We start from the raw sequence: 26,935 nt of genomic DNA, 5'->3' as shown, positions 1-26,935 counted from the left end.
GATAAGATATCTGTTACAGTTCTGGATCTTTTTGTTCTTTGTTTGAATTGAGTTTGGTCATCCTGCCTGTTCAGTTCGGTTCGTTCCTTCCTCTGTCTCCTCAGTAGTTAATTAGCTCCTCACCTGTTCTGTTTTCTCCTGATTATGTTTGTTGTGTATATTGAGTCCCTCTCCCTGGGTCACTCAATGCTGGATATTATTTGTGAATGCTGCTTGTGTTTCCCTGTGTTTAGAATGGATTTTCATTTTGGATTATTATTAAATTATATATTTGATTACCTTCATCTTTTTGTGCATCTATCTACTACACAATATCGTTTCTTAAGACATTTTTGTTTTTGTTTTTGAAGTTCATAATTCAATCCTAATTTAGCATTTAATTAAAATACAGGGAAACAAGGTATTATTGTATATAATTGTGAATGTTTGACATTTTTGGCAGTGATTAGCAAAGCCATTACTCCAGTGTACTAAGAGGTTTGTGTTATATAATCCTTAAGATATTATCATAATGTGTTGATTTAGTACTCAACATCCTTCTATTATTAGCACGCTTGAAAATGATTCTGCTGTTTAATGAAGTATGGATACAGCAGTACACTTGCTGAAGGATAGTAGTGTGTGTAGGCACCACACAATTGTGTGATTTCTACCAAGTGGCTTTGAAAACTCTAAACATGCCCCTGCATTTGGATATAAGTCTTTATAAACTTTTAAGTTTGAAGTCAAAATTTTGACTTAAAAAAAAAAAGCCCAAAAACAAACAAGTTCCTTTAGAAACCAATTAGTCTCATTAGTGTTGTTCTTTTGAGGGATGAAGTCTGTTTCATAAACACTGGATCTAACCATCACAGACAGAAGTGGACACCCAGGCAATAAGAGGAGAAGAACATTGTCTCTAATTTGTCTCTTTAAACAGCTAAAAGCACCACTGAGCAGAGCACAATAGACTCATCTATTCACAATAGGCTTCATCTGCAACAGAAGAGAAGAGATGCTGCTGGCCTTCTGGCAGTGCTTTGAAGTAACAACACATGACAAATAAAGATAAAAGGGCAGAACGGGCGAAATAACTTCAGGATTAGTTGCAAAATGATTAGACAAGAGCATGATGCATGAATTGATCTACCGTGCATTTGGGGTGTTGTATTGCTGAGCAAATGGACATGATAAACGTGCATTAATGCATACCAATGTGTATTTTGTGTATTCTGCAGATGTATATAACTCTGGTATGGAGGACTAAAGGCACAAGGCTGACCAAACCCACTCTCTGTCTGACTTTCCTCTCATTGGCTGTTCTGGTGGGCATCGTGCGTGTAGCTGAGTACCGTAACCACTGGTCTGATGTTCTAGCTGGATATCTCACTGGAGGAGCCATCGCCGCTTTCCTGGTGAGAATCTGTCAACCTTGGAGACCAACAAACACCAAAGCCAGGCAGTTCAGTGCATGTCCATTAGAGAATATACACTACCATTCAACAGCTGAAGAAATGAACTGTTTTTATCCAGCAAGGGCGCATCAAATTGATCAAAAGTGACAGTAAGGACATTATTTGTGTTACGAAAGATTTATATTTCAATAAGTGATGTTCTTTTGAGGTTTCTATTGAGCAATGAATCCTGAAAAAATTTATTATTGTCTCTCCAACAAATATTTAGCAGCACATCTGTTTTCAACATTGATAACTGATAATAAGAAATAATAATAATAATAAAAAAAAATGTTTCTAGGGCAGCAGATTTCAAATTCAGCTTTGCATCAGGAATACATTACATTTTTTAAATTGTTATAATATTTCATGACAAATAAATATAGCGTTGGTGAGCTTTTTTCTTCAAAAACATAAAAACAAAAATCTTACTGACCCCAATGTTTAAAACAATAGTGTAAAAAATACACTGAATTACATGTACTACATCGCAGAATATCTGGAATCTCCATCATAAAGTTGCAAGTATTAGCATCCAGCTAAACAAATCCAAAGAAAGCCATCATAAACTCATCCACTTTGGTTGAACAAGGTTTTGTGAACATTGCTAGTCCGAAAAGAATGACAGAAACCAACCCCAAAATAATGAAACCAGCCAGACTACCACCTGGATTGCACAAATCATTGCATACTATCTAGGATGGATAGAGTGCGAATTGGGACACGGCCAAAGTCTCACGCCATGTCAGAGGTTAAAACAGGTCATTACTCTGAGCACATACCTGTTAACAGCTAATACTAGTGCTCATATGTTTAGTGAATCTGCAGCTAATCTGCTAGCTTTATATTCCATCCTTCATCCTCTTAGACAAGTCCAATAACAACCATGCCAAGGCTGAACATGCTCTGGACGTAAAGCCTTAATCCACAAGATGCAGAACTTGCGTTGTCGTACTGTAAATGCTTTGCATGTTTTTGGTGTCATTATTAACCCTTGCTCTTGGTTCACCTCCAGGTCACATGTGTGATCAATAACTTCAAGCAGACCCAGTCTCAGCTGCCACCCTTACCGCCCGCTGTGCACCCTCCACGCCCGGAGCCCTCGCTCAATGTGCCCATGGTGGCCATGCACTGCGTAGAGAGTCCACTCGAAAAGTTAAGTGGCCCTCAGGTAAGGGTGATGGGTGGGTGCATTGAACACCAGGAAGGCGTAGGAGATTTAAACAAGAGATAACTGTACAGTACTGTATAATAATATACCTGCTACACTTGAAAGAGGGTCGGCTGCCCACATACTTGGGGATGTGATATTCAGAATGTGGTAATACTCATATTACTGGCTCTGAAGAGGAGTTTGGTGCATTGTTTTTTTCTTATTAGCTTGGTTCCAACAACTAGTTACCAGTCTACCTAGACGTCAGAGGTGTGCATCAGAGCATCAGGCTGTTCCAAAAAATATCATAGGCTCCTTGTATTAACCAGATTCTAAACAATATTGCATCCAGAGTCGGAGATGAAATTTTTCAAGAGACAACATTTGCCCCCTGGGATTGATTTCCAGGGTCACACAGAGAAATTGTAACCAAACTATGTTACAGACTTCTCATTAAGACCCTAAAGAATCATATCAACTTGTGGAAAATGAGAATCTGATGACCGCTTTAAGGGGACAAGCAGTTGTAGATTCAGAAGCATACAGTACACTGGAGTGAAACAGCTATGAATAAAGATTTTGCTAGCAAAATCCACTAGAGGGGGCAATCTAACTAGTCACCCAACTAGTCAAGCGAACTCTTCATTGAATTTCTGGAGTTTGAGAAAAAAAAACAAAAAAAACAAACATTGAATACCAGAGATGGCAAAATGGTTAAATCGACTGAAAAACAAGCTCAGCCGTCACACTAAATTTGGGTTGCTGTTTATATTTCCAATGTTTCAGTAAAAATAACCGTCTACATCAGACACAGTAAAACCCATTGTACTCAATCGACTATGGCGAATAAAATTAGATTAACACAGAGGGCGCATGTCCTAAAAGGTTGAAAACCCCTGTTATAGATAATAACATTTTCTCAAAATCAACCAAATCCATATTTATACTGCAGAGATGGAACAGAAGCTGCATCTGACATGGCATTTAGGTTTATTTACAGATTGTTTGATGTTACTCAAAGGTGACATACATGTATTTACACAACAGTTGCATAATATAAATATCCTAAAAAATATGTAGAGCTGCAATATGACATATATTTTGTAAATGTAGTGGCCTATGTAAAGGCATTTTTTTTACCCTTTTATCTTGAAGTTGGGAAGCATTTTGGTTCATTTAGGTGCCGTTTTTGCCCCAACCCACAATAATTTCTCGATCTTAAAATATTTCACAATTTTGAAATGTCACCCCGACCCGGTTCTCTCTCTTCTGCGCTCTTTCAGAAATGCTTTGTTTTCTATCCTCAGCAGGTTCCAGGGGTTTTGTACACAGGCATCACATGACCATCAGCCATACCTGGCCCCCGCCCCTCCCGATGTCCTCATCCACTCACGTCGCTCCATCTCCAGCGCAGTCTAGACATGCCTTCAGAATATTCTACCTGCGCTCGCCCTAGACCCTCTCTCACAAGATCATACTCCACTCAGGTCTAGGGGCTCCCCGTGCTCACCTCTGCTGCCCCCTACTGACTCACAGAGACAATGACAGCAATAGCCACTCATTTGAATTGGGATTATTTTGTAATGACTATATTTCATATTTGTCTGAATCCTCAGAGTATCTGTCTCTCATCTATTGGGTGTTTTTTTGCCATCTTTGTACATTTGTAGTGTATTTCCATCATTAAATGCCAGACATCGACATATAGACACTATTTGTACAATTATAAAAAAGATTTTCTCATCTAACAGCCATACAGGAACTGAATATCAACTGTGAAATGTAAGATTTAAATGAACATCTACTGACATTTAAGAGTGAACGGGAGAAAATCAATTCTATTTTTTGGAAATATAGATTGGTAGGATGTAGCAAACTACTAGTAAGCTTATCTGAAAGATATTAAATAGATTATTAGCTCTATTTTTATGGCTAAGTATTTGAGTTAAGTATCCATGGAGCAAAATATTGCATTGTTCAGAAATAGGGTTATAGAGAATCAAAGCTATAGCTGTACAGAGACAGTTTCAAGACTGTAATATATTTAAGAAAATTGCATTGTAAAGGAAACAAATATGTACAGAATGTAGCAAATGTTTTATATCTTACACTGTATAAAATGTGAATGTTTTCCCTTGGAATTTTACTAGAATTATTGGCAGGTTTATTCAATCTGTAATATAATCCAGAACCAAAAACTATAAAGCTATAAGGAATGACCTCAGGTTTCATCCTAAGGTTAATGGGAGACATCTGCCAACTGTCCATTTCTCACCGTAAGATCATACAATTTTACTGTTTTCACTAAACAACTTCATTCTGTAGAATTTACTGAATGTGTTCAAGAGACTTATGTGAAAGACTCCGTTGTGATTTATGTTTTATTTTTTTGAGATTGTGAAACTGAACCGTTGGAAATATTCTGTAAAGCTTGTTGTCAGACATTTTGTCTATTGATGTTATTGGCTGTTTTTTAAACCAGCATTTTTCTACATCGTACATCCACTAAAGTGAGATAAAGCCTCTGTGTGTAACATGGTGCTTGAATGTGACTGTTCAGGTATAGCCCTCCTTACATTTGATAAAAAAATAAAATAAAAATAAAAAGTTCTATACGAAGATAGATGATTCTTGCAGAACAAGCTCATTGTTAATTAAACATTTAATTAAAAGGAAATGGCTTGAATTGTTTTATTGCAGTTCGCCCCTGATGTGTGTGAGAGAAAATTACTAATAAACTCAAGTTAATGAGGATTGTGCATAAAGGTCTTACAAATTAAAACTATATGTGTGTGTATATATATATATATATATATATATATATATATATATATATATAATATATATATATATATATATATATATATATATATATATATATATATATATATATATATATATATACACACCCACACTACTGTATACACTACCCATTAAAAAGCATGTCATCTTAATATATTTTCTTTATGTTTTTGAAAGAAGTCTCTTATTTTCACCAAGGCTGCATTCATTTAATCAGTACTAAAGCAAAAAGTAATATTGTGAAATACAAATACAGTTTAAAAGAACTTCTTTCTATTTGAACATATTTTGAATCACTTATTGTCATTTATTCATGTTGTGGTAAAGTCGAATTTTCAGCATCATTACTCCAGACTTCAGTGTCACACGATCCTTCAGAAATCATTCTAATACGCTGATTTGCTGCTCAAGGAACATTTTATTTATTATCAGTGTTGAAAAAGTTGTGCTGCTTAATATTTTTGTGGAAGCTGTAATACATTGTAAGGATTCTTTGATAAATAGAATGATCAGAGGAATGATTTGATCATTTTGATGCTTTCTTGCTAAATAAAAGTAATTTATTTTTAAAAATATATGAGGAAAATCTTTAAGGTGTTGTACAGCAGACACTGCAGGGCCCTGCAGTTCTGTGTTATGTCATCTCAGTTGTCTATTTTTACCTCTGGGGCTGTAAATGTCAAGAAACTACATCAGGCTGAGAAGTAGCTGACATAATGGAATTGTTTAGAGACTAGCCACTTTTTTAATTTCATTATCATATCAAATAACATACCCTACATGGGTTTGGTATGCATGATACGGATAAGAATACAGATGCCATAGTGTATCTAAAGCAGAACAATGTGCAAACGCAAGCAGGGTTTAGAAAGCTCATTTGCTGTCTGCTTACCTGGCGTGTTGTCATGTAGTGACAAGCCTTCTATTGACAGTTTATCTGCTCATCTTTCATGCCTCTGAGTATTTCAGATTAAGAGGAAGAAGGAAGGTAGAAAATGGGGAGGGCCAATGTGGTTATGGGTAATCCAAAACCACTGTTGCTTAAACTACAGCCCTTTCACTCTGCATGCTTCATACCATATAAGGAAGAATTAACCCACCTGAGGCCAGGTAGACTCAAACTTATGCTTGTCAGTCCGCTTAAGGGCTCCCAAACAAGTTTTCTTGCTGTGAGTCTCCATTTTGTTTATTTCCATAAAATCTAACTTTCTGCCACGAGTCAGTTTAGGATTACCTGCAGGAATCTGTCTGACCTTCTTTGTGACCTTACTTGAACTTTGACTTTTGAATTTTTCTATAAAGGAGGCCTGTTTACTTTGTTGCCAATAACAGCAACATCATTTACAATAATCAAATTCACATATCGGGCAACCCCTGACTGACACAGAGAGAAAAATGCAATATCTATAATCGCCCATGAAGATAATGTGTCAGTAGTTTACAGACCAGGTCATCATAGTTAGCACCTGACCACTGGTTATTGTTTTATGATATCCTAAGGGTGACTTACAGCAATATATGTTCACTTTAGTCTCCTGCTCTCTCTCTCTCAGTCTTTACCTCTACATAATGTTTAAATATACTGAGGAAAATCACTGCAGGAATGCAAGTACAGACAAAGAACCACATTCCTTCACTAACAACCTCCACCAGCAGCCTTCCTCCACTCTTCCTCCAGCATTTGTGAAGCATTAAGGCTAATGTTTTTTGTGTGTGTGTGTGTAATTATATAAGCAATTTAAGTAGTAAAATGCGTATAAAAATTAATGAATGTATATTTAACTAGCAAAATCTATTTTTTGCCTCTTTCCAGTATAAAAAAAAAAAAAAAAAAATAGCAAAAAGAGGTAAATAAATTAAACTGAATTATTAAATTCTAGAACTAACAGCCTAACCTAAGATCAATGTTTTGGCACAATTGATCAATCAATGAAAGCACATCTTTTGATTGACACGTCAACAGAAGCAATCAATCTTATGAATGGGCGGGGCATGAGGTGTGTCGACGTTGTGTTGACACGCCTACACAGCTGATTTAAGAGTTAGGGCGAGTTTGCAGAGTGAAGCAATAGGAAGCTAGAGAGCAGTACGCTGATGAGCAAACAGGCGAGTGTCACAAACTACAAAGCTTTTCGGATACATTTGTCGCATCCGTGTTGTTCTCTGTAAAAACGCAGGAGATTTGGAGAAAGGTGGTCATCTCAACAAACGGTGCCTGAGAGAAAACAGGTGAGCGAATTATTTAATATTCAGCTGCAGTTCAGTTCTCACCTGTACCTGTTCTACACAATCAGCCAGTGCACGCTCTTAAAACTATGCTGCTCTTCGACATTATAAAATTATTTCATGCTACGGAAATGGAAATTATAGTCTTTAATAATTTATTTTCTAATAGCGTAGCTTAATTAAACACTTTTAAAAATGAAAATATGATGCCATGTTGATTAATTATATGTATTTTCTTATTGTAGCCTGCTGCTAATCAAAATAATGTAGCTAGTAAAACGCACGCGCAACTCCGCTATCTGTAACATCTCAGGTGATCCGTCTGCTCTGTCTGTGCAACACGCCCAACCTGCTTTCAGCCCAGTTTCTTTAGACACGACCCGAATTGCTCAGCCCTGAGGACACACATTCTTCATCTGAGGACACTCAGTTATTACGTCACAATGCTAGTTTCAAAGTTGCATGAATGTTTTTATTTTTTTGTGAAGTCTCCGGTGTTGCTGTTGTTCATCTCAGAGCTGTTGGCATTTGAACTGTAAGTAAGGATTGAACATAAGCCAAGATCAGTGGGATGAGAGAACGTGCTGATGGAGGGATAAAGTTAGGCATGGCACTGCAGGTGACCACTCTGACGGCAGGACAGACAAACACATGTCCCACATCACCCTCTTCAAAAACAAACTGCAAATAAATCAGTTTGCATGTAAAGCTAATATTGCACTTTAATCTGGTCATATTTCAGCCTATTTGAAAACGAATTTATTGTATTACAAAACAGATTTACATTTTACAATTATTTGCATTACATTTCCATAAAATTGGCATTTAAAGACAACAAATATTAATTCTAAAGGGGTATCTTGCATTAAATTGACATTATCGATACATAATTAGTTATTTTCCAGAGTGTAATATGGTGGCTATTTTACCAAGCCTTGTGTTCGGCTATTATGACCAGATATAATTGCGTTGGATATTCTCCATTTTAAATGTAGAACGAAGTATTATGAACACAATAAAATATAAATGTAGGCTGTGCGTTTTAAGATGGCAAGCTCTAACATGTTGCCTTCTAAGGTCATGCATTAATGCTTCACGCTAGAGGAAGTGTGTCAATGTGGTGAAGCAATTTTTCAATATCATGAAGTTCCAGAAACCATTTCACTATTTTTTTTTTTTTTTTTCTGTTATGGTTGGCTGTTTGTTCCTCATTACTAAACCATAATTGTCCAACTCTTTTGTCATTTTAAATGTACTGCAATTCACTCATAGTTTGTTCCTTTTTTTGATCTTGTATAATCAGATGACAAGCTATCATGGGGCAACCCAGCAGAGGTGTATGTCATGTGCACACGCACATGCTGTCATCTGCATTTAATCACAGCGACTGTATTTGAGCTGTTAATGAACTTGCAGACAGAGATGACACCCTGCTAATCTCCTTATCCCTCTTACATTCCCTCCATCTCAACTGTATGCTAAAGCTGTGCTGTTGTTTCTTTTCACTTTCAAGATCCCTTGCTCATGCTTTAAGTGCTATCAGTGGTATCGCTGCACACCATGTAGCATCTTTTTTTCACTCTGGATGTATGGCTTTCTGTTAGGTTAGAAATGAGTGTACATGTCACTGCAAGTATAGTCAAAGTTTGAATTGGCAGAGAACTTTGACTCCCAGAAGCCTCTCTTTTCCTTGCCCTTGAGGCACAGGTAATATTTAGTACACTGGTGTATGACTCACCTTTAGTCACCTGAGTGAAATCCCAACTGTAGGTCACTTATTTAGTGTTTTTTTTTTTCTTCTACTTTTAATCATAATCTATAGTCTTTATTTTATTTTAATTTTGTGTTCTTTCAGTAACCATATTGCAAATTCCAGTTGTTGTGAACTGCAAAAAAACTTAAATATTAGTCAATATTAGAGGGTGGGTGGAGACTGGTTTGTTAACTTTTTTTTTTTTTTCACTTTTTGACCTCAGAAAATTCATAGTTTAATTGGGGTGTAACTGGCTGTTTTTTGCAGTAGTGTGCATTACTAGTTGTAAGTCCGGTTTATTTCTTGCTCTGTGTCCAGTTTCAGTCTATATATATTTAAATGAAATTTATGTGTTTAGCAGACACTTAAAAGCAACTTACAGTGCATTCAGGCTATCAATTTTTACCTATCATGTGTTCTTGGGGAATCAAACCCCCAACCTTGTGCTTGATTGCGCAATGCTCTACCAATTGAGCTACAGGAACACGTATAATAATAATAATAACAAATATATATATATAATATATTTACTCCCATCAGAATGAGAGAAAACTATAAAGTCTCTTTAGATAACGGAATTGATAGGATTTTATTGACCACGTACTATAGATGCACCTCAAAACAACAGACATTGACTGTTTTTAGTGGTAATGAACTGATTTCTAGTAAATTTGTGAAGATATGGATGTATACTTCTAGATCTTTTAAATGAGTCCTAACATTGCTCCATTCTTATGCAAATAAAGATTTAGCCATTTAAAATCTTACAGCAGAGACTATATATCTCTAGCTTTCCAGAAGACCTTTGCATTATTTATCAGACTCCTCTGTTTCTTATTTGCCCTCTGAATATTTCTTAAGTGGGCTCTTGTGATGGTTACTGAACACTTTCTGAACCTGCATCGCTCTGGAAGCCTTTTAAGCCATATAAGGTTACATTTTTGCTGTTTTTGACACACAAAGGTCTTCTCGCTCGTTTCAGAGTTCTGGAGTCTTCCACAGGGTGTGGCAGATAATGACATTGTCCAAACTTGTTTAGGAATTACTGCTTCAGTACAGATGTTGCTCCACTTCAAAGTAATAAGAGCTTGTGTTTGAAAAGGCACACATTAGGTGTTAGGTTGGATTGGATCTTATTGATTGATCTGCCAAAGGAACTTTTCATTACTGCTGTATGTTACTACTTTTTGTCTTTTTCAAATTACATTGATCTTGCCATGAATGAAGAGCCTTAGATGTTAGTATGGAAATACAAGCAAACAAACAAATGTAGGCATGGCACAATAAATGTCATGGTAATATGGAAAAGGTGGGTCTCATTCACTATTAATTGCATTCTTGCCACATAGTTCTGTGCACAAAATTGTGCATGCATAGTTTTACATTTACAAGACCCTTTTAGTTATTCAATTTATATGCAGTATAAAATATACCACAATATAATTAAAATGTATATAATGTAATGTGTTAATTTGATATATGAATTATAAAAATTTTGGATTTTTTTTTTTTTTTTTTTTTTTATGTAGTGGTCTAATTGGTTTAAAATGTTTATCCTTAAGAACACATTGAAATGTGAACTTTTGCTTGTTCTTTCTGAATGAAAATGTTTAACTTAACTTTGTAAGTTTCCAGGTTAGTCAGACTTTGTTTATAGCAAAAAAAGCTCTTGTATTTGGGTATATGAATCTTTAAAACTGAATTGTGGGTTTCTGAAATTAGTGTGGGAATGTATGGAATTCCTGTAATTGGTGTTGTTGGAGGAATTTGACTCCGTATGGAATAAATAGTGAAAGGGAAGGAGAATGGAAGTAAAGAGCTGAGGCAGTGCAGTATCAGTCAGAGACCGGTCACCTGAGGAGGTGTGGTTGTCAAGTTTTCTAATACAATATTGACACATACTGGAGTCAGACGCTTGAACGAGTCACCTTAAGTAGATGTCTGTGCACGATTGAGGAACTACAAAGACACTGCTGTCATGCTAGTTTTAAACTAGCATGACAAAACATAAATACAAAACATAAATACAAATACCACAAAACATAAATACTTATACCTTCTCTCACATGTAGCCAAAATGTCAGATGCAGAGAAGTTCCTCTATGCCGACCGCAATACCATCAACGACCCTTTGGCCCAGGCGGACTGGGCTTCCAAGAAGCTGGTGTGGGTTCCCTCCGAGAAGCTTGGCTTTGAGGCCGGCTCCGTCAAAGAAGAGACTGGAGATGAGTGTCTTGTGGAGCTGATTGACTCTGGCAGGAAGATCAAGGTGAACAAGGATGACATCCAGAAGATGAACCCACCCAAATACAACAAGGTGGAGGATATGGCGGAGCTTACCTGCCTGAATGAAGCCTCTGTTCTACACAACCTGAGGGAGAGGTACTACTCGGGACTCATCTATGTAAGTCTGTCTGAATTGCATATGTTTGAAGTGTTCAAGTTTAGGGAATTCTGCACACATTGTGTATCATGCAGAAAACCTGTGGAAAACTCATAATTGTTCAACTCTGTTTAATGCGGAGGTATTTATGATTGCTAATTAAATTGCTAGTTAATGTTTAGTCAATGTTAATGTTTTGTTTCATGATGTAAATTGTTGTTTCAGACATATTCTGGGCTCTTCTGTGTGGTAATAAACCCATATAAGCATCTACCTATCTACACGGAAGAAATCGTAGAGATGTACAAAGGCAAAAAAAGGCATGAGATGCCCCCTCATATCTACGCCATCACAGACACGGCCTACAGGAGCATGATGCAGGGTGAGAACACTAACTGCATGACTGATATTATATTTCTTGCTAAAATAGTATTAATACATTTTTGCTGTTTTTTTTTTTTTTAGATCGTGAGGATCAGTCCATATTGTGCACGTAAGCTCGTCTTGGACCTTAATGTGAAATTCCAGTGCTGCAATAAAATATCAAAATGACCAGCAAAAATTACACCTGTTCTTTCAAAACTTATTATTTATTAATATTTGTCCAGGGGTGAATCTGGTGCTGGAAAAACTGAAAACACAAAAAAAGTCATTCAGTACCTTGCATCTGTAGCGTCATCCTTCAAAACAAAGAAAGATCAAGTGAGTACAAACCCTTTTTGTTTTTTAGCTGAGTTCAGAGTCATGGAAAAGTCATTAACAAGCAAATGTTTATTTGCATGCACATCTGACAGACACAACGAGTGCTGATTGTCATTACAGAGCTGTCCATAAATAATTAACCACATCCATTTTTAACATCAGCTATTCTGTCTCCAGCCCCTATTATGATACTGTAAACGTTTTGTTAATATCACTCTTATCTCTTCCTGTTTTTCATCCTCCATTTTTCCTGTCAAAAGTGTTTCTGTTTATGGATTTGAAACTTTCAGTCATTCTCTCTGAACCAGGAAGTCAAAATTCTGTTTTCACATTCCTGTATCAGGTTTAGACTGGTTACCGCTGGGTATCAAATTACTATGTGAATACCTGCATGTTTGTTCATGATTTATAATACACTAAACTCTTTAAAAAAAAAAAAAAAAAAACTACATGCATCCCATTATTGAATAAGCATGTTTGAGTCCCCCTTCATTTTTTTTGCCAATATTTTGAGAATTTCTTTCTTTTCATCCTCCAGAGCAGTGTCACCCTGTCACATGTGAGTTATGACTCCATTACTTTCTCTGTCCAACCACATGCACTTTTATTTTATTTTATTTTTTTGCCCCACTTTCCTGGTCAAGCTTAGTTATAGAAGTTATTTTGCAAAGTCTAACTGCTTCAGCTAATGCAAATTCTAACACTGATGTGGAACAAAGTTTAATGCATGAATTGTTTTTAGCATTATAAATGTAATTAATGTACTGAACTGCAAAACTAGGCATCAGTTTTCAGCCTCAAGCAAAACTTTTATTTGCAAATAGGTGACTTGGGTCTACTGCGTATTGGTGTATCGAGCTTTTTCAAGAGTTTTTTTTTTTATTTTTTTTCACTAATTGCTAACAGTTCATCCATGTTTTATTTTTAAATGCACTCTTCATTCCATCTTATCAATTCTTTGTCTGTTAGGGGGAGTTGGAGAAACAGCTGCTCCAGGCTAACCCAATTCTGGAGGCCTTTGGCAATGCCAAGACTGTCAAAAATGATAACTCTTCTCGATTTGTAAGTTTGCACCGACAAAAATCCACTCGACTCCTTTTAAATAGCCAACTAAGTGTTGTCGTGAATCAATAATAACGGTTCATTCACAGGGAAAGTTTATCAGGATAAACTTTGATGTCAATGGTTATATCGTTGGAGCCAATATTGAAACTTGTATCCTTTTATTGACTGAACCATCATTTAAGAAACTAAATTATTAACAAGCTAACAATTTATGTTCCATTGTCCTCATGCAGAAATGTATTCAGCCTTCTGTTAATCCCCTAACAAGCCTTTATCAGATCTGTTAGAGAAGTCTCGTGCGATCAGACAGGCAAAAGTTGAACGGACCTTCCATGTTTTTTATTACCTGCTATCAGGAGCAGAAGGCAAATTGCGTGGTGAGTACTATTTATGCCATAAACAGTCCCATAAGCTGTGTGTGTGTGTGTGTGTGTGTGTGTGTGTGTGTGTGTGTATGCATGTGTGCTTTTTTTTTTTTTTTTTTTTTTTGGAAGGAACATTAATCTTCTCTTAATGGAGACTTTGTTTTGTGAATTTACACCAAGTTTGAATATACACCAAGAAGTTTAATACTCTATAAACTTAAGTTCTCTATAAAATAAAGTTCATTTTCCACACTACAGCTGAGCTGTGCCTAGAAGACTACAATAAGTACCGCTTCCTGTCAAATGGAAATGTAACTATCTCCGGACAACAGGATAAAGAATTGTTTGCTGAAACCATCGATTCCTTCAGGATTATGGGTATCCCTGATGAGGAGCAGACAGGTACAGAGACCCAAACAAGACACTTTTTTTATTTGTAGTTCTTGTGCAGTGTGTTTGACTACCTAAAGGTGTGAGGTCTTTCATGAATCAGGAAAGTTTTCTAGTTTCACATGATGGACTCTGAAATCATAAAATGTATTTATTCAGTCATAATGACTGAATTTGAAGTTTGGCGTTTATCTTTCTAAGGGGTGATGTGTTGGTTATTACCTTGTCTGGTGAAATGTAATGTTTTGGTTATGTCCCAGGTCTTTTGAAAGTGGTTTCTTCTGTACTCCAGCTGGGAAACATGAGCTTTAAAAAGGAACGCAATTCTGACCAAGCCTCCATGCCCGATGACACAGGTTTGAATTTATTTATTAGCATGCACTACAAATTAGTTTTAGTTTGGTTTTATTTTTGCGTGTTATGCGTATGAGTTGCATATCATATGAGTTCTCAATGTCCATTTTCTCATTTATCAGCGGCCCAGAAGGTGTGCCACCTCTTGGGCATGAACGTGACCGATTTCACACGTGCCATTCTCATGCCACGCATCAAAGTGGGTCGTGATTATGTTCAAAAGGCTCAGACTCAAGAGCAGGCGGAGTTTGCAGTGGAGGCTTTGGCCAAAGCCATGTATGAAAGACTGTTTCGCTGGTTGGTTATGCGCATCAACAAAGCTTTAGACAAGACCAAGCGTCAGGGAGCTTCTTTCCTTGGAATCCTGGATATCGCCGGATTTGAGATCTTTGAGGTATGAAAGGATTTTGGAAAAGAATAAACATTTTCCAGACGTTTTATTTTGTGAGCGTCTTCATTCTAATGGACCGTTTTGGTTTTAAATTTTGCTTTCTCTTCAGCTGAACTCTTTTGAGCAGCTCTGCATTAACTACACCAACGAGAAGCTTCAGCAGCTGTTCAACCACACCATGTTCATCCTGGAGCAGGAGGAGTACCAGCGTGAAGGCATCGAATGGAGCTTCATCGACTTCGGCCTCGACCTGCAGCCATGTATTGAACTTATTGAGAAGCCTGTAGGTTTATCCTTTCCTCCTCAAACTTTGTAGGATACGGTTTTAGTCTCTCACCCTCCTTCGATCCCTGATTTTTCCTTTCTTTTTCCCCCTTCCTCAGACTGGTCCTCCAGGAATCCTGGCTCTGTTGGATGAGGAGTGCTGGTTTCCCAAAGCCACAGACAAATCCTTTGTGGAGAAAGTCGTTCAGGAATTGGGCGGCAACTCCAAATTCCAGAAACCCAAGAAACTCAAAGATGATGCTGACTTCTGTATCATTCACTATGCTGGCAAAGTAAGAACCATTATGAGTCTTAAACACTCTTTGAACAAGATTAGTTTCTCATATGTTTGTAAAGTAATTGATACTGTGGATGTCTATATCATGAAGTCACACTGGATCGGCAATGCCTATGGAAATTGCTGAGGTGGCCAAGTGAACGCATCACAACGTTATAATGTTCAGTATGAAAAATTAATTTAAACATTCTTTAAAACATTACATTTCCCTCACTTCCCTATAAAGTAAAAACGATTGGGGCTTAAGAGGAGATACCTTATTGGTTTTTATTTTTAAGAGTGTATCATGTATGTGTCTGTCCGGTCTTCAACAGGTTGATTACAAGGCAAATGAATGGCTAATGAAAAACATGGACCCTCTGAATGACAATGTAGCTACTCTACTCAACCAATCATCAGACAAGTTTGTGTCTGAGCTCTGGAAGGATGGTATGTGACTTTTTAAGATGATTTTAATGGTTTGTAATTTGAGTATGATTTCACGAATGTCTAACAAGTTTTGACGACAATCCACCTGCTTCATTGAGCTTTTGTTAGTCAGGCTTTTAGGTCGTCATAAAGTAAAGTGAGTCTGGTTCTGCCAGTGTGTAATATGCAGGTGGTCTGCTACTGTTCATCCTGGACACTAAAAGACTCCACAGATAAACATGAAAAGTTTTCTTACCTCTTTGGTTTCCGGCATAATGCGTTTTGTTTTTCATTGTTTCATCAGTGGACAGAATTGTGGGATTGGACAAAGTGGCTGGAATGGCTGAATCCTTGCATGGAGCAGTCAAGACGCGTAAAGGAATGTTCCGTACAGTAGGACAACTGTACAAGGAGCAGCTGACAAATCTGATGACCACTCTCAGAAACACCAACCCTAACTTTGTCCGATGCATCATCCCCAATCATGAAAAGAAGGTATGAAGAGAAAAATCTTCAAAACCATTTGTAAAGCCTGATGGATCATGTTCCTTTTGAGGCCTCTAACAATTTAAGTCATTGCTTTTCTCCTTAAGGCTGGTAAATTGGCACACAATCTGGTTCTAGATCAACTAAAGTGTAATGGCGTTCTAGAAGGAATTCGGATCTGTAGACAAGGGTTCCCCAACCGTATTGTCTTCCAGGAGTTCAGACAAAGGTATTTGGATTTTCATGAACGCTAAGTATTGGGACTGCTTATATACTATGTAGCAGGAAATAGAATTGTCGTTTTGACTATTTAGTACCTGTAGACTTAAATTTTATTGGACAATTCTAATTTTAATTCAAGTGTGTATATATATATATGAAGTATGCTCATTCAGTTTAATTTTTACTTCTTTAGTTAAGACAACATTCTACATGTGTTAATTAAAAAAAATCTTGTACAATTTTTAACTCCCGTTTTTATTTTTTTTCATGTATTCCAGCTCAGCTTGGGTGCTGACATGTCAAACTACTGTATAGACTACTGAAACAATCAGAGTCTCTAATTTATTCTCTCCTAATATGATTTCAGATATGAGATCCTTACACCAAATGCCATCCCCAAGGGCTTTATGGATGGAAAGCAGGCCTGTGTCCTCATGGTAAGATTTAATACACACCGTTCATCTTCAGCTTTGACAATTGCTACTTTTTGTTGACAATTGAAGCTCTTAATTGCATATAGAATTTTGTTTCTCTCTCTTTCAGATCAAAGCCCTGGAGCTGGATTCTAACTTGTTCCGTATAGGTCAGAGTAAAGTGTTCTTCAGGGCTGGAGTTCTTGCCCATCTGGAAGAGGAGCGAGATCTGAAGATCACTGATGTCATTATCACTTTCCAAGCCTGGTGTAGAGGCTATGTGGCTAGGAGGTAGATATTTTACATTTTTTATTAAGTAAAGCTCACATTTCCATGACACTACAGCTAGAACAAACTGAATTGACTTTTAGGGATTCGATTCACCGATGCATTACAATTTGGGCTGATACTGAGAAGCTGACAACTTTTATAAGTGATATTGAAATGTCTTGGACAACAGATGTCTGTAAGGTGTTAATTGAACGGGTCTCTGACAATGACAAATCAGGGTTTGTTTTATGTAGAGCCTTTGCCAAGAGGCAGCAGCAGCTAACAGCCATGAGAGTGATCCAGAGGAACTGTGCAGCCTACTTGAAACTCAGGAATTGGAATTGGTGGAGACTCTTTACCAAGGTAGACATCCAGATTCATAAACCTGTATGTTTATTAGATCAATAAAAGGTCTAAAAGCAGTTTCTCCACTTTTTCTTTTCAGGTCAAGCCTTTGCTGCAGGTGACCAGAAAGGACGAGGAAATGGTCGCTAAAGAAGAAGAGTTGGTTAAGATGAAGGAGAGACAGCAGCAGGCTGAAGACCAGCTGAAAGAGTTTCAGGCCAAACAAAAACAGGTATACATGGTGGTGGTCTGTTTCCTCTACCTCAAGAAAGAATAAACCATCTTTGGGTCCATAATCTTATTATTTCCCTGTTAAAGTTAAATGAAGAGAAGATGGCACTGCAGGAGCAGTTGCAGGCAGAGACCGAGCTGTGTCAAGAGGCTGAAGAGATGAGGGCACGTCTTGCTGCACGTCAGCAGGAGCTGGAGGAGGTCCTGCATGACCTGGAGTCCCGCTTAGAAGAAGAGGAGGAGAGAGTCTCACAGTTTCAGACAGAGAGGAAGAAAATGCAACAGAACATCACGGTCAGACAACAAGTTTGATGAAATAGTTTAAATTTGGGAGATCAGTGCTTTAGAGCTTCAGACTGAAATTACTTGTAATTGAAAAACCTAAACTCCTTTCCCAGGATCTGGAACAACAACTGGATGAGGAGGAAGCTGCCAGGCAGAAGCTGCAGTTGGAGAAGGTCACCATGGATGCCAAGATGAAGAAGATTGAGGAGGAAATTATGGTTCTTGATGACCAGAACACCAAACTTCACAAGGTCTAACAAAAGTCATTCTTTTAGGTGCAACAACTACGAAGTAGTTTCAATTAACAATTCCTTAATTGGGGGTGGGAAAGGAATTTAACAGAATCAGAATGAGCTTTATTTGCCAAGTGTGCAAACACTGAAAGAATTTGTGGGGCTTTTTTTCTTTTTATTCTCTTCAGAGTATCGTCTCTTATCTCCCCATTTAGTGTGTGTTTTTGGTCTGTTTGTAAAGGCCCTTTGTGCTGGTGAAACAGTTTGCGTTTGCCTTGAACCAAGGTTTGTTGTTGTTAAATATGTCCTGGTTGGAGCAAACATGTCCTCACAGAAACTGTAGGATGTAACCGCTTTGAGATCAGCCAGATCAGTGGCTGCAGCTCCAAAATTGCTCCAATCCGTGCAGTCGAAGCAGGGTTGTAAATCCCGCTCAGCTTCATTAGTCCAACTCTTAACCACTATTACTACAGGCTTTACAGATGCGTTTTTGCTTGTAGGCTATTACCGTATTTTCCAGACTATAAGTCACACTTTTTTTTTTTTTTTCATAGTTTGGCTGGTCCTGCGACTTATAGTCAGGTGCGACTTATTTATCAAAATTAATTTGACATGAATCAAGAGAAAACATGGGTGCTCTATACTGCTCAGTGCTCCTGTAGTCTACGAGCAGCATATAGCGCCCTCTCACGGCTGGAGACGGTAGTGTTTTTTCTTGGTTCTAAATAAATGCGACTTATAGTCAAGTGTGACTTTTTTTTTTCTCGTCATGACGTATTTTTGGACTAATGCAACTTATACTTAGGTGCGACTTATAGTCAGAATATGGTAGAAGTTGAACAAACAGTGATCCGAGAGTCCCAGAGCTGCTCAGGGGACAGAGTGGTGTGCATCCTTTTAAACTGTGTAGCAATGGTCCAGTATATTGCTGTCTCTGGTAGGGCATGTGATATTTGTATTAAGGCAATTCACAGGTGAGATGAGCTTTATTAAAATCACATAGAATTACATTGTCTGGGTAATGCCGCTCTGTGTGCCAGCTGTTTAAGCAATGTATGCTCTCACCACAATAAAAGAGAAACTCCTGTAGCAAATAAAAAGGCTTGCAGTTAATAAAGAAAGCTTCCAAATTTGGCCAGCACATCATCTTTTAAACTGTCATGCATGTACACCAGCCTTTGTTGATATAAAAACAATCCATTGCCTATCGTTTTCCCTGATGGAGCAAAAAGTCTGCAAAAATAGATTTGGTGTGCTATCTCTGATATGCTGGCTTTCATCCCTAGTAAACCTTATTGGGGAAAAAGTTACTTTTAAAACGGGACAAATAAAATAGTAAAAGTACCAAGGAGCTACAAACAAGGAAGACATGCACAGCACCATATTGTTCAAATGAATGTCAACAAACATGTCTCTGATTCCACCTTTATGATTCTGGACACAGACAGTTTGACTAATGCTACATAAATGTAGTATTTAACTACAATAACTTTCTCCCAAAAATGCGCTTTAAGCAAGTGACTTTCCTGAATAAGAACCATTTCTTGATTTCCAACCAGAATATAAATTCTGCCATCTCTTCAACCCACCTGCAAGGACTGCACTAGGTGCAGTCTGCTGCAGAAACTATTTAGTGCTTGTCCTTTATAGTTGTGTGTGGGTATCTGTGCTTGCAGGAGAAAAAGCAGCTAGAGGAGAGAATTTCAGAGTTCACCATTAACATGGCTGAAGAGGAAGAGAAATCCAAGAGTTTGCAAAAGCTCAAGAACAAACATGAAGCTATGATTACAGACCTGGAGGGTAAGTGTTTTCAGGACTTTGAATTAATACAAAAAAAAAAAAACGCTCTTTTTAAAGTAAGCCCAAAAATGCTGATTTAGAAAAAAATACATATTACTATTCGCAATAACAAAGTCTCGTTTCTGTGTTCTTTTCTCGATCTCTATACATATTTGCTTTTTCTTTTTTTTTGTATACTCCCTTTGTTAAATGATGTCTCCTTTATGTTCTCAGATCGTTTAAGGAAGGAAGAGAAGCTGAGGCAAGAGTTGGAGAAGAACAGGCGGAAGTTGGAGGGTGACTCTACAGAGTTGCATGATCAGATCGCAGAGCTGCAGGCTCAGATAGCAGAACTCCGTGCTCAACTGGCCAAGAAAGAGGAAGAACTCCAGGCTGCACTAGCAAGGTGAGTAGAACTTGTAACAAAAAATAAGGGTTTACTGGAGAATTAGCATTGAGCTTTAATTTCATCTGTCCATCACTTCCACTTTTGCCTTTTTTTACTTTAATGGCCTTAATTTCTAGCTACTAAAGACTTTTTTTTTATTTTTTTATTATAGGATTGAGGAGGAAGCTGCCCTTAAGAACGCAGCCCAGAAGAACATTCGTGAGTTGGAGGCCCAGCTCTCAGAGCTGCAGGAAGATCTGGAGCTGGAGAAAGCTGCTCGTACTAAAGCAGAGAAACAGCGCAGGGACCTGGGAGAGGAGCTGGAAGCTCTGAAGACCGAACTCGAGGACACCCTGGACTCTACTGCTGCTCAGCAGGAACTCAGGTCAGCCATGAGGAAAACTGACTGGGCTAATGAAGACCTAACTTGAGATATTGCTTTATTAAATAATCTGAACTTTCCACACTGGTAGCATGTCATCTTTTATCAGCTTCACAATTGTTAACTTCCTATCTGAAGGGCAAAGAGAGAGACTGAAGTGTCTCAGCTGAAGAAGACTCTGGAAGATGAGGCTCGTTCACATGAACAGATGCTAGCTGAAGTTCGACAGAAACACAACCAAGCCTTTGAGGAGATCAATGAACAGCTTGAGCAGGCCAAAAAGGTGAGACCATGTGAATCCTGCAAAAATTATTTTTTTGATCCTATGAGTGTTTCGGTAGAAAAGGTGGATCTATGATTGCCATTTATTTCAGTGTTGCGTATTGAATATTTATACGTTTTTCCCTAAAAAAGTGCTATTTAACCAGTTAATTTTAAAGGTAGGGTTTCTGAGAAGTGTACACCTTATTCTTTCAATCCACAAAAGCAAACTGCAGAAAAATGCTAACTGACTTTCACTGTTGGATCCCTCAGAGTAAAGCATCTGTGGACAAGGCTAAACAGGCTCTAGAGAGTGAACGCAATGAACTTCAGATCGAACTTAAGTCATTGTCACAAGGTAAAAACGAATCCGAGCACCGTAGGAAGAAAGCCGAATCGCAGCTCCAGGAGCTCCAGGTCAAATATGGAGAGAGTGAGAGACAGAAACAGGAACTGGCCGATAAAGTGTCAAAGATGCAGGTATTGAAACTTAAAAGGATTTTGAAGATATTTGGATAACTGCACATTTTAGTGGAAACTCGTGCCTCCATGAAAAATCCTATTTTATGCATCAATAATTAGGTGGAGCTTGAAGCTGTTCAAGGTACACTGAGCAAAGTGGAGAGCAAATCCATCAAAGCTGCAAAAGACTGTTCTACTGTTGAATCTCAACTTAAAGACACACAGGTACAACTTGGTCATGCACTACTGTGCACTTGCTTGCTCTTAACATCAATGGTGGACTTTCAAATAGCTGATTGTTTTACCAGTATTGCTGTAAAACTTTTTTTGTCGTTTTGAAAAGTTATTTTATATTTTCTCTGTGGTTAGGCATTACTGGAGGAGGAGACTAGGCAGAAGCTTGCACTCTCCACTCGTATTCGGCAACTGGAGGATGAACAGAACAACCTGAAAGAGATGCTGGAGGAGGAAGAGGAGGGCAAGAAGAATTTTGAAAAGCAGCTGCACACTGCTCAAGCTCAGGTGCATGCGCCATTGAGTCTGTAGACATCTTGGTCTAGGAGCAGTTTGTGTTGGAGTGCACTGTTCTTATTGTTTTTGCTTCTCAGTTGGCAGATATGAAGAAAAAGGTCGAGCAAGAGGCCCAGAACCTAGAAAGCATGGAGGAAGGGAAAAAGAAATTGCAGAGGGAGGTGGAAAACTTTGTGCAGCAGTTGGAAGAAAGGAATGCTGGTTACGATAAACTGGACAAGACCAAGACACGTCTGCAGCGAGAGCTAGATGATGTCCTGCTAGACCAGGCTCATCTGCGTCAGACCGTTCAGGAGCTAGAACGCAAGCAGAAGAAGTTTGACCAGGTAGAGAACAGTGTTTATCTGTAAATTGAGCATAAGTGTATTTTCTATTAATGGACAGGATATGGAAATGGAATGCTACTTCTCTCAGTGTTTACAGTCTTGCAGTCTTTTTAAGTGATAAAATGCTTCAATTTGTGCAGATGCTGGCAGAGGAGAAGAACATCTCTCAGAAGTACGCTGAGGAGAAGGATCGTGCTGAGGCAGAGGCACGCGAGAAAGAGACCAGAGCCCTGACTCTGACTCGAGAGTTGGAGGCCATTACTGACTTGAAGGATGAACTGGAGCGGGTCAATAAACAGCTCAAAACCGAGATGGAGGACCTGGTGTCATCCAAGGATGATGCTGGAAAGAATGTATGTGAAACCGAAGCATTAAGAGTCTAATATGTATCTTAAGACGACAACTGTTCCAATACCTAACCAGCTGCCATTAATTATCTTTACAACATGCTAACAGTTTTGGAACCAAGTTAATATTGTCATTGCCAAAACATGTTCATTTCAATTCTAAAGATTCAGTTTGCTAAAAATGGTAGTCATTATTTATTCTTGCCCCTTATCTTAGTTGTGCGCAATCTTTTTATTTCTCTTCTTTTAAGGTGCATGAGCTTGAGCGGGCCAAACGAGGAATGGAACAGCAGTTAACGGAAATGAAGACTCAGCTGGAAGAGCTGGAGGATGAACTGCAGCTCACAGAAGATGCCAAACTGCGCCTGGAGGTCAACTTGCAGGCCACGAAGGCTCAGTTTGAGAGAGACCTGCAGAGCAGAGATGAGCAGGGTGAGGAGAAACGGAAGCAGCTAGTCAAACAGGTATGTGCTCGCCTGCCTGACCTCTGCAGAACAGTGATAACGTTGGGGAAACTGGGAGATGATTGTCTACTGATATTATTCTTGAATATGTCAGGTGCGTGAGATGGAGATGGAGCTTGAAGATGAGAGGAAACAGCGGGCTCAGGCCGTATCTGTGCGCAAGAAGCTTGAGCTGGATCTGTCAGAGTTGGCTGCTCAGATCGACAATGCCAACAAAGCTCGAGATGAGGCCCTCAGACAGCTCAGGAAACTACAGGTATACAAATATACATTCTGCATGAGCACGGCCATCACTTTTGTATTAAAGTGGTGGGGACGTTTCAGGGACTAGAAATCAGATCTGTACTTTTGCATGTGGACTAAAATAATTGGCGCACATGCAGTGGCCATGGCTTCAATGTGGTATCAGTGTAATTTCCTCTCTTGCTTTGCAGGCCCAGACGAAAGATCAGATGAGAGAGGTTGAGGAACTGCGTCTGTCCAGAGATGAGGCTCTTAACCAGGCCAAAGAAAATGAGCGCAAGATCAAGAGCATGGAGGCTGACATCATGCAGCTGCATGAGGTTTGCCTTGTTGGATCAGAATTGTTGCAGCCAGGGACTAATTAATTGTTTGTTTAGAAGAATATGATTCTTTAAAAGTGTGTGCATACAGAAAACCTTTCCCCCTTTTTTTCTCTCTCTGTAGGATCTGGCTGCTGCTGACAGAGCAAAGAGACAAATCCAACAAGAACGAGATGAACTGCAGGATGAGCTCACTAGCCAGAATGCCAAGAGGTGAGTAACCTGCTGTCACTGAGATGTGATGTATTGTCCGGTAGCGCATCCTGCACCAGACAGTTAGTCCTAGAAAATCAAAGTGTATTTGGTATCTCACAGTGTTTTGTGGTTTAAATAGGGTTGGTTTTTTTGTTTCATTTTATTTATTTTCCTCTGTCAGCTCACTGAGCAGTGATGAGAGGAGGAGACTGGAGGCACGTATTGCTCAGGTTGAAGAAGAACTTGAGGAGGAACATCTCAATGTGGAAATGGTCAATGATCGACTTAAAAAAGCAACACTGCAGGTAGAGTACAGGGAGCTTCATGAGATGACTGCTGAGATTTGGGAACACTTCAAATGATGTTCATTATTCTCTGTGGCTTTATTTTTGTTTAACGTCAGGCTGAGCAGGTTACAGTGGAGTTGTCTGCAGAGCGTGGTAATAGCCAGCGTCTGGAGGGTTTGCGCTCTCAGCTGGAACGCCAGAACAAGGATCTAAAGCAGAAGCTTCAGGATTTAGAGGCAGCTGTGAAAAGCAAGTACAAGTCCACAATTGCTGCTCTGGAGGCCAAGATCCCACAGCTCGAAGAGCAGTTGGATAATGAGTTAAAGTGAGTGATGGTAGATGGTTTGTTATTGGCAGCAAATTTCAAACCCACACAGAGTCTGGCATAATATACAGATATCATTATAGACTTGCACAACATGATTACACCTCAAATCCCCCGATAACATTTCAGTTGTCCGCTTATTGTGAGGTCTTTTATTTATTTATTTATTTATTTTTTTTATTAGTATAACATGTACACCGCACGTTTTTCAATGGAGGGACAGAAAGCTCTCTGACTAAATCTTAAATATCTTAAACTGTGTTTTGAAGATGAACGGGTTTGGAACGACATGAGGGTGACTCAATGACAATTGTAATATTTGGGTGAACTAACCCTTTAATTTCCCCTTTGTCAGGGAGAGGCAGCAGTCCACTAAACAGGTGCGGCGTATGGATAAGAAACTCAAAGAGATCTTACTGCAGGTTGATGATGAGAGACGCAATGCAGAACAATACAAAAATGAGGTAGGTTGTGCATTTAATTTATAATACAGTAAGTTCAAACTACTGCAAAGCCAAGGCAGAGTCTTAATTTGATCTTTATACATTCTCAAACTAAGGTGATTTGATCCACTTGGACTGTTAAAGCTAATAGAAATTCAAGACCTGTTTTATTGTCTTTATTGCTAGTTAATATTCCTATTTAATAGTCATGAAATTTTACTCCTAATGGTGGACAGCTGAAATGTAAGTATCATAATAACTCTGTATTTGAAATGCCATTAATAAAGAAATCTTCCCCTTCCTGTCAGACTGAGAAGCTGAACTCTCGTATGAAGCAGTTGAAGAGGCAGCTTGAGGAGACTGAGGAGGAAGCGGCTCGAGCTAATGCCAGCCGTAGGAAGCTGCAGCGAGAGCTGGAAGATGCCATGGAGTCTGCTAATCTTATGAACCGAGAAGTCAGCAGCTTAAAGAACAAACTCAGGTGTGTACTCCGCTGCTTTGTGGAAGAATGACAAAGAACCCTGACTACAAAAAACATCGGTTTTACATTTTTATGCCTTTTTTTTTTTTTTTATGACTTCTGTTTGTCTTCAGGCATGGAGATTTCAATGTCAACGTACGTCGTACAGCTGGACGCTCGGGTGTGGATGGTGATGAGGAGAACAGTCTGAAAAGTGAGGGGTCCGAGTCAACTCCGGAGTAAAATTCAAAGCGGAGCCTATTGGTGTTACAGATGAGGATCTATTTGCCACGAAGTTTCAAATTTAAATGAAATTTGTATGCTTTAAGGGCAACTGTATCCTTTAATGGGGTTTTCACTGTAATTTTCAATGTTTTAAAGCAGATTCGGAGCCAAACAATTATCCAAGCCATAACTTTGCATCCAAGGGAAAAAAAGCTTTCATTTTGCCATTTATCAAACATTTATATTTCCAGTGAAACTGAAAGTTTATCTGGCGTAATTTGTCCTGCCCTGTTGATAACTGCCTTACAATGCATTTGAATAAATATTGACTATTTATATTTTACGGGGAAGACAAAGTATTTATCCACTTTCAAAGTAAATTAATGTTGGGAAATTTTTATAATGGATAATGGGAAGAATTTTCCTTACTCAATGATGATAAAAAATAATTAAATCCAGGATTTAGAGAAACATTACTCATCAGCCAAAGAGATTAATTTTGTTTCAAGAGCACTTCAGCACCAGTTAAGCCTTTTTCTTAATAGATTAACGGGCACTTTTCCACCCCTTCCATGGTTTTAAAATTAAGACTGATTGCCTTAATTAGATATATTATTAATGGTTTTTGAGAGTTCTCAGGATTTGTACACCATGTATTACTGCAAACTTTTTTTTTCTCTGTTTTTGAAGTTCCCAATTTAGGTGGTGGGGTGTGTAAAAGTTTTCAATTGTACTCTACCTTTTTTTTGTATTCAATTTTAAATGTATTTGCTCAAATTATTAATCTGCCATGTTATTTTTCTGCATAATACATTACATTATACTGTATACATTATCCCGCTGTATGTTTCATGGCACCATTTGGAGAATCTTGATAGACCCATATATTTGTCAAACTTCAGTGCAATTGTTGTGGACTGACTGTATTTGGAACAATTGAAAAGATATTTTCCTCTCACTTTTAATGTCACCTACGGTTTCATTACATCTGATTAAAGCTTTGTCTTTTGTACCCTCAATTTTAC

At 38.3% G+C, this 26,935-nt stretch overlaps 2 protein-coding genes across 5 annotated transcripts in view; both read left to right on the top strand.

The window, feature by feature from the left end:
- plppr2b (phospholipid phosphatase related 2b) overlaps positions 1-5,263 on the top strand; it is a 41,675-nt gene extending 36,412 nt beyond the window's left edge. For 3 of the 4 annotated variants that reach the window (XM_052600560.1, XM_052600561.1, XM_052600562.1), the window contains 3 exons: positions 1,218-1,394; positions 2,449-2,588; positions 3,894-5,263. In XM_052600560.1, the coding sequence (XP_052456520.1) occupies positions 1,218-1,394; positions 2,449-2,588; positions 3,894-4,005 (429 nt within the window). In that variant the 3' untranslated portion in view covers positions 4,006-5,263. Of the gene's footprint in view, positions 1-1,217; positions 1,395-2,448; positions 2,605-2,781; positions 2,791-3,893 lie in introns of all 4 variants that reach the window. The other variant, XM_052600563.1, reaches the window with a different exon arrangement.
- A 2,183-nt stretch (positions 5,264-7,446) lies between these two features.
- On the top strand, positions 7,447-26,929 carry LOC128016114 (myosin-9). The gene is made up of 41 exons (XM_052600508.1): positions 7,447-7,617; positions 11,440-11,771; positions 11,976-12,132; positions 12,216-12,243; positions 12,359-12,452; positions 12,991-13,011; positions 13,422-13,514; positions 13,604-13,667; positions 13,796-13,894; positions 14,141-14,284; positions 14,533-14,628; positions 14,749-15,020; positions 15,127-15,300; positions 15,401-15,574; positions 15,894-16,008; positions 16,292-16,482; positions 16,581-16,702; positions 17,063-17,132; positions 17,239-17,399; positions 17,633-17,741; positions 17,824-17,955; positions 18,042-18,248; positions 18,353-18,490; positions 20,149-20,272; positions 20,486-20,657; positions 20,812-21,024; positions 21,160-21,304; positions 21,556-21,762; positions 21,865-21,969; positions 22,114-22,266; positions 22,353-22,601; positions 22,742-22,954; positions 23,200-23,412; positions 23,507-23,668; positions 23,847-23,975; positions 24,100-24,188; positions 24,352-24,475; positions 24,574-24,782; positions 25,138-25,246; positions 25,534-25,706; positions 25,820-26,929. Exons 2-41 carry the CDS (start codon positions 11,445-11,447, stop codon positions 25,926-25,928), a joined length of 5,886 nt encoding a protein of 1,961 aa, XP_052456468.1. The 5' UTR covers positions 7,447-7,617; positions 11,440-11,444; the 3' UTR covers positions 25,929-26,929.
- Positions 26,930-26,935: the final 6 nt, after the last annotated feature.

Source organism: Carassius gibelio, chromosome A6, assembly GCF_023724105.1.
Source record: "Carassius gibelio isolate Cgi1373 ecotype wild population from Czech Republic chromosome A6, carGib1.2-hapl.c, whole genome shotgun sequence".
NCBI classification, from domain to species: domain Eukaryota; kingdom Metazoa; phylum Chordata; class Actinopteri; order Cypriniformes; family Cyprinidae; genus Carassius; species Carassius gibelio.
Note: the sequence above shows the minus strand (reverse complement) of the source record. Positions and strands in the feature narration are given on the sequence as shown.

What these genes read in the sequence shown, in the direction of transcription:
- LOC128016114 (XM_052600508.1), top strand. Translation starts at nt 11,445, where the DNA reads ATGTCAGATGCAGAGAAGTTCCTCTATGCCGACCGCAATACCATCAAC. An exon ending in ACTACTCGGGACTCATCTAT is followed by an intron (nt 11,772 to 11,975) that starts GTAAGTCTGTCT and finishes TTGTTGTTTCAG; the next exon opens with ACATATTCTGGGCTCTTCTG. An exon ending in TTGAACTTATTGAGAAGCCT is followed by an intron (nt 15,301 to 15,400) that starts GTAGGTTTATCC and finishes CCCCTTCCTCAG; the next exon opens with ACTGGTCCTCCAGGAATCCT.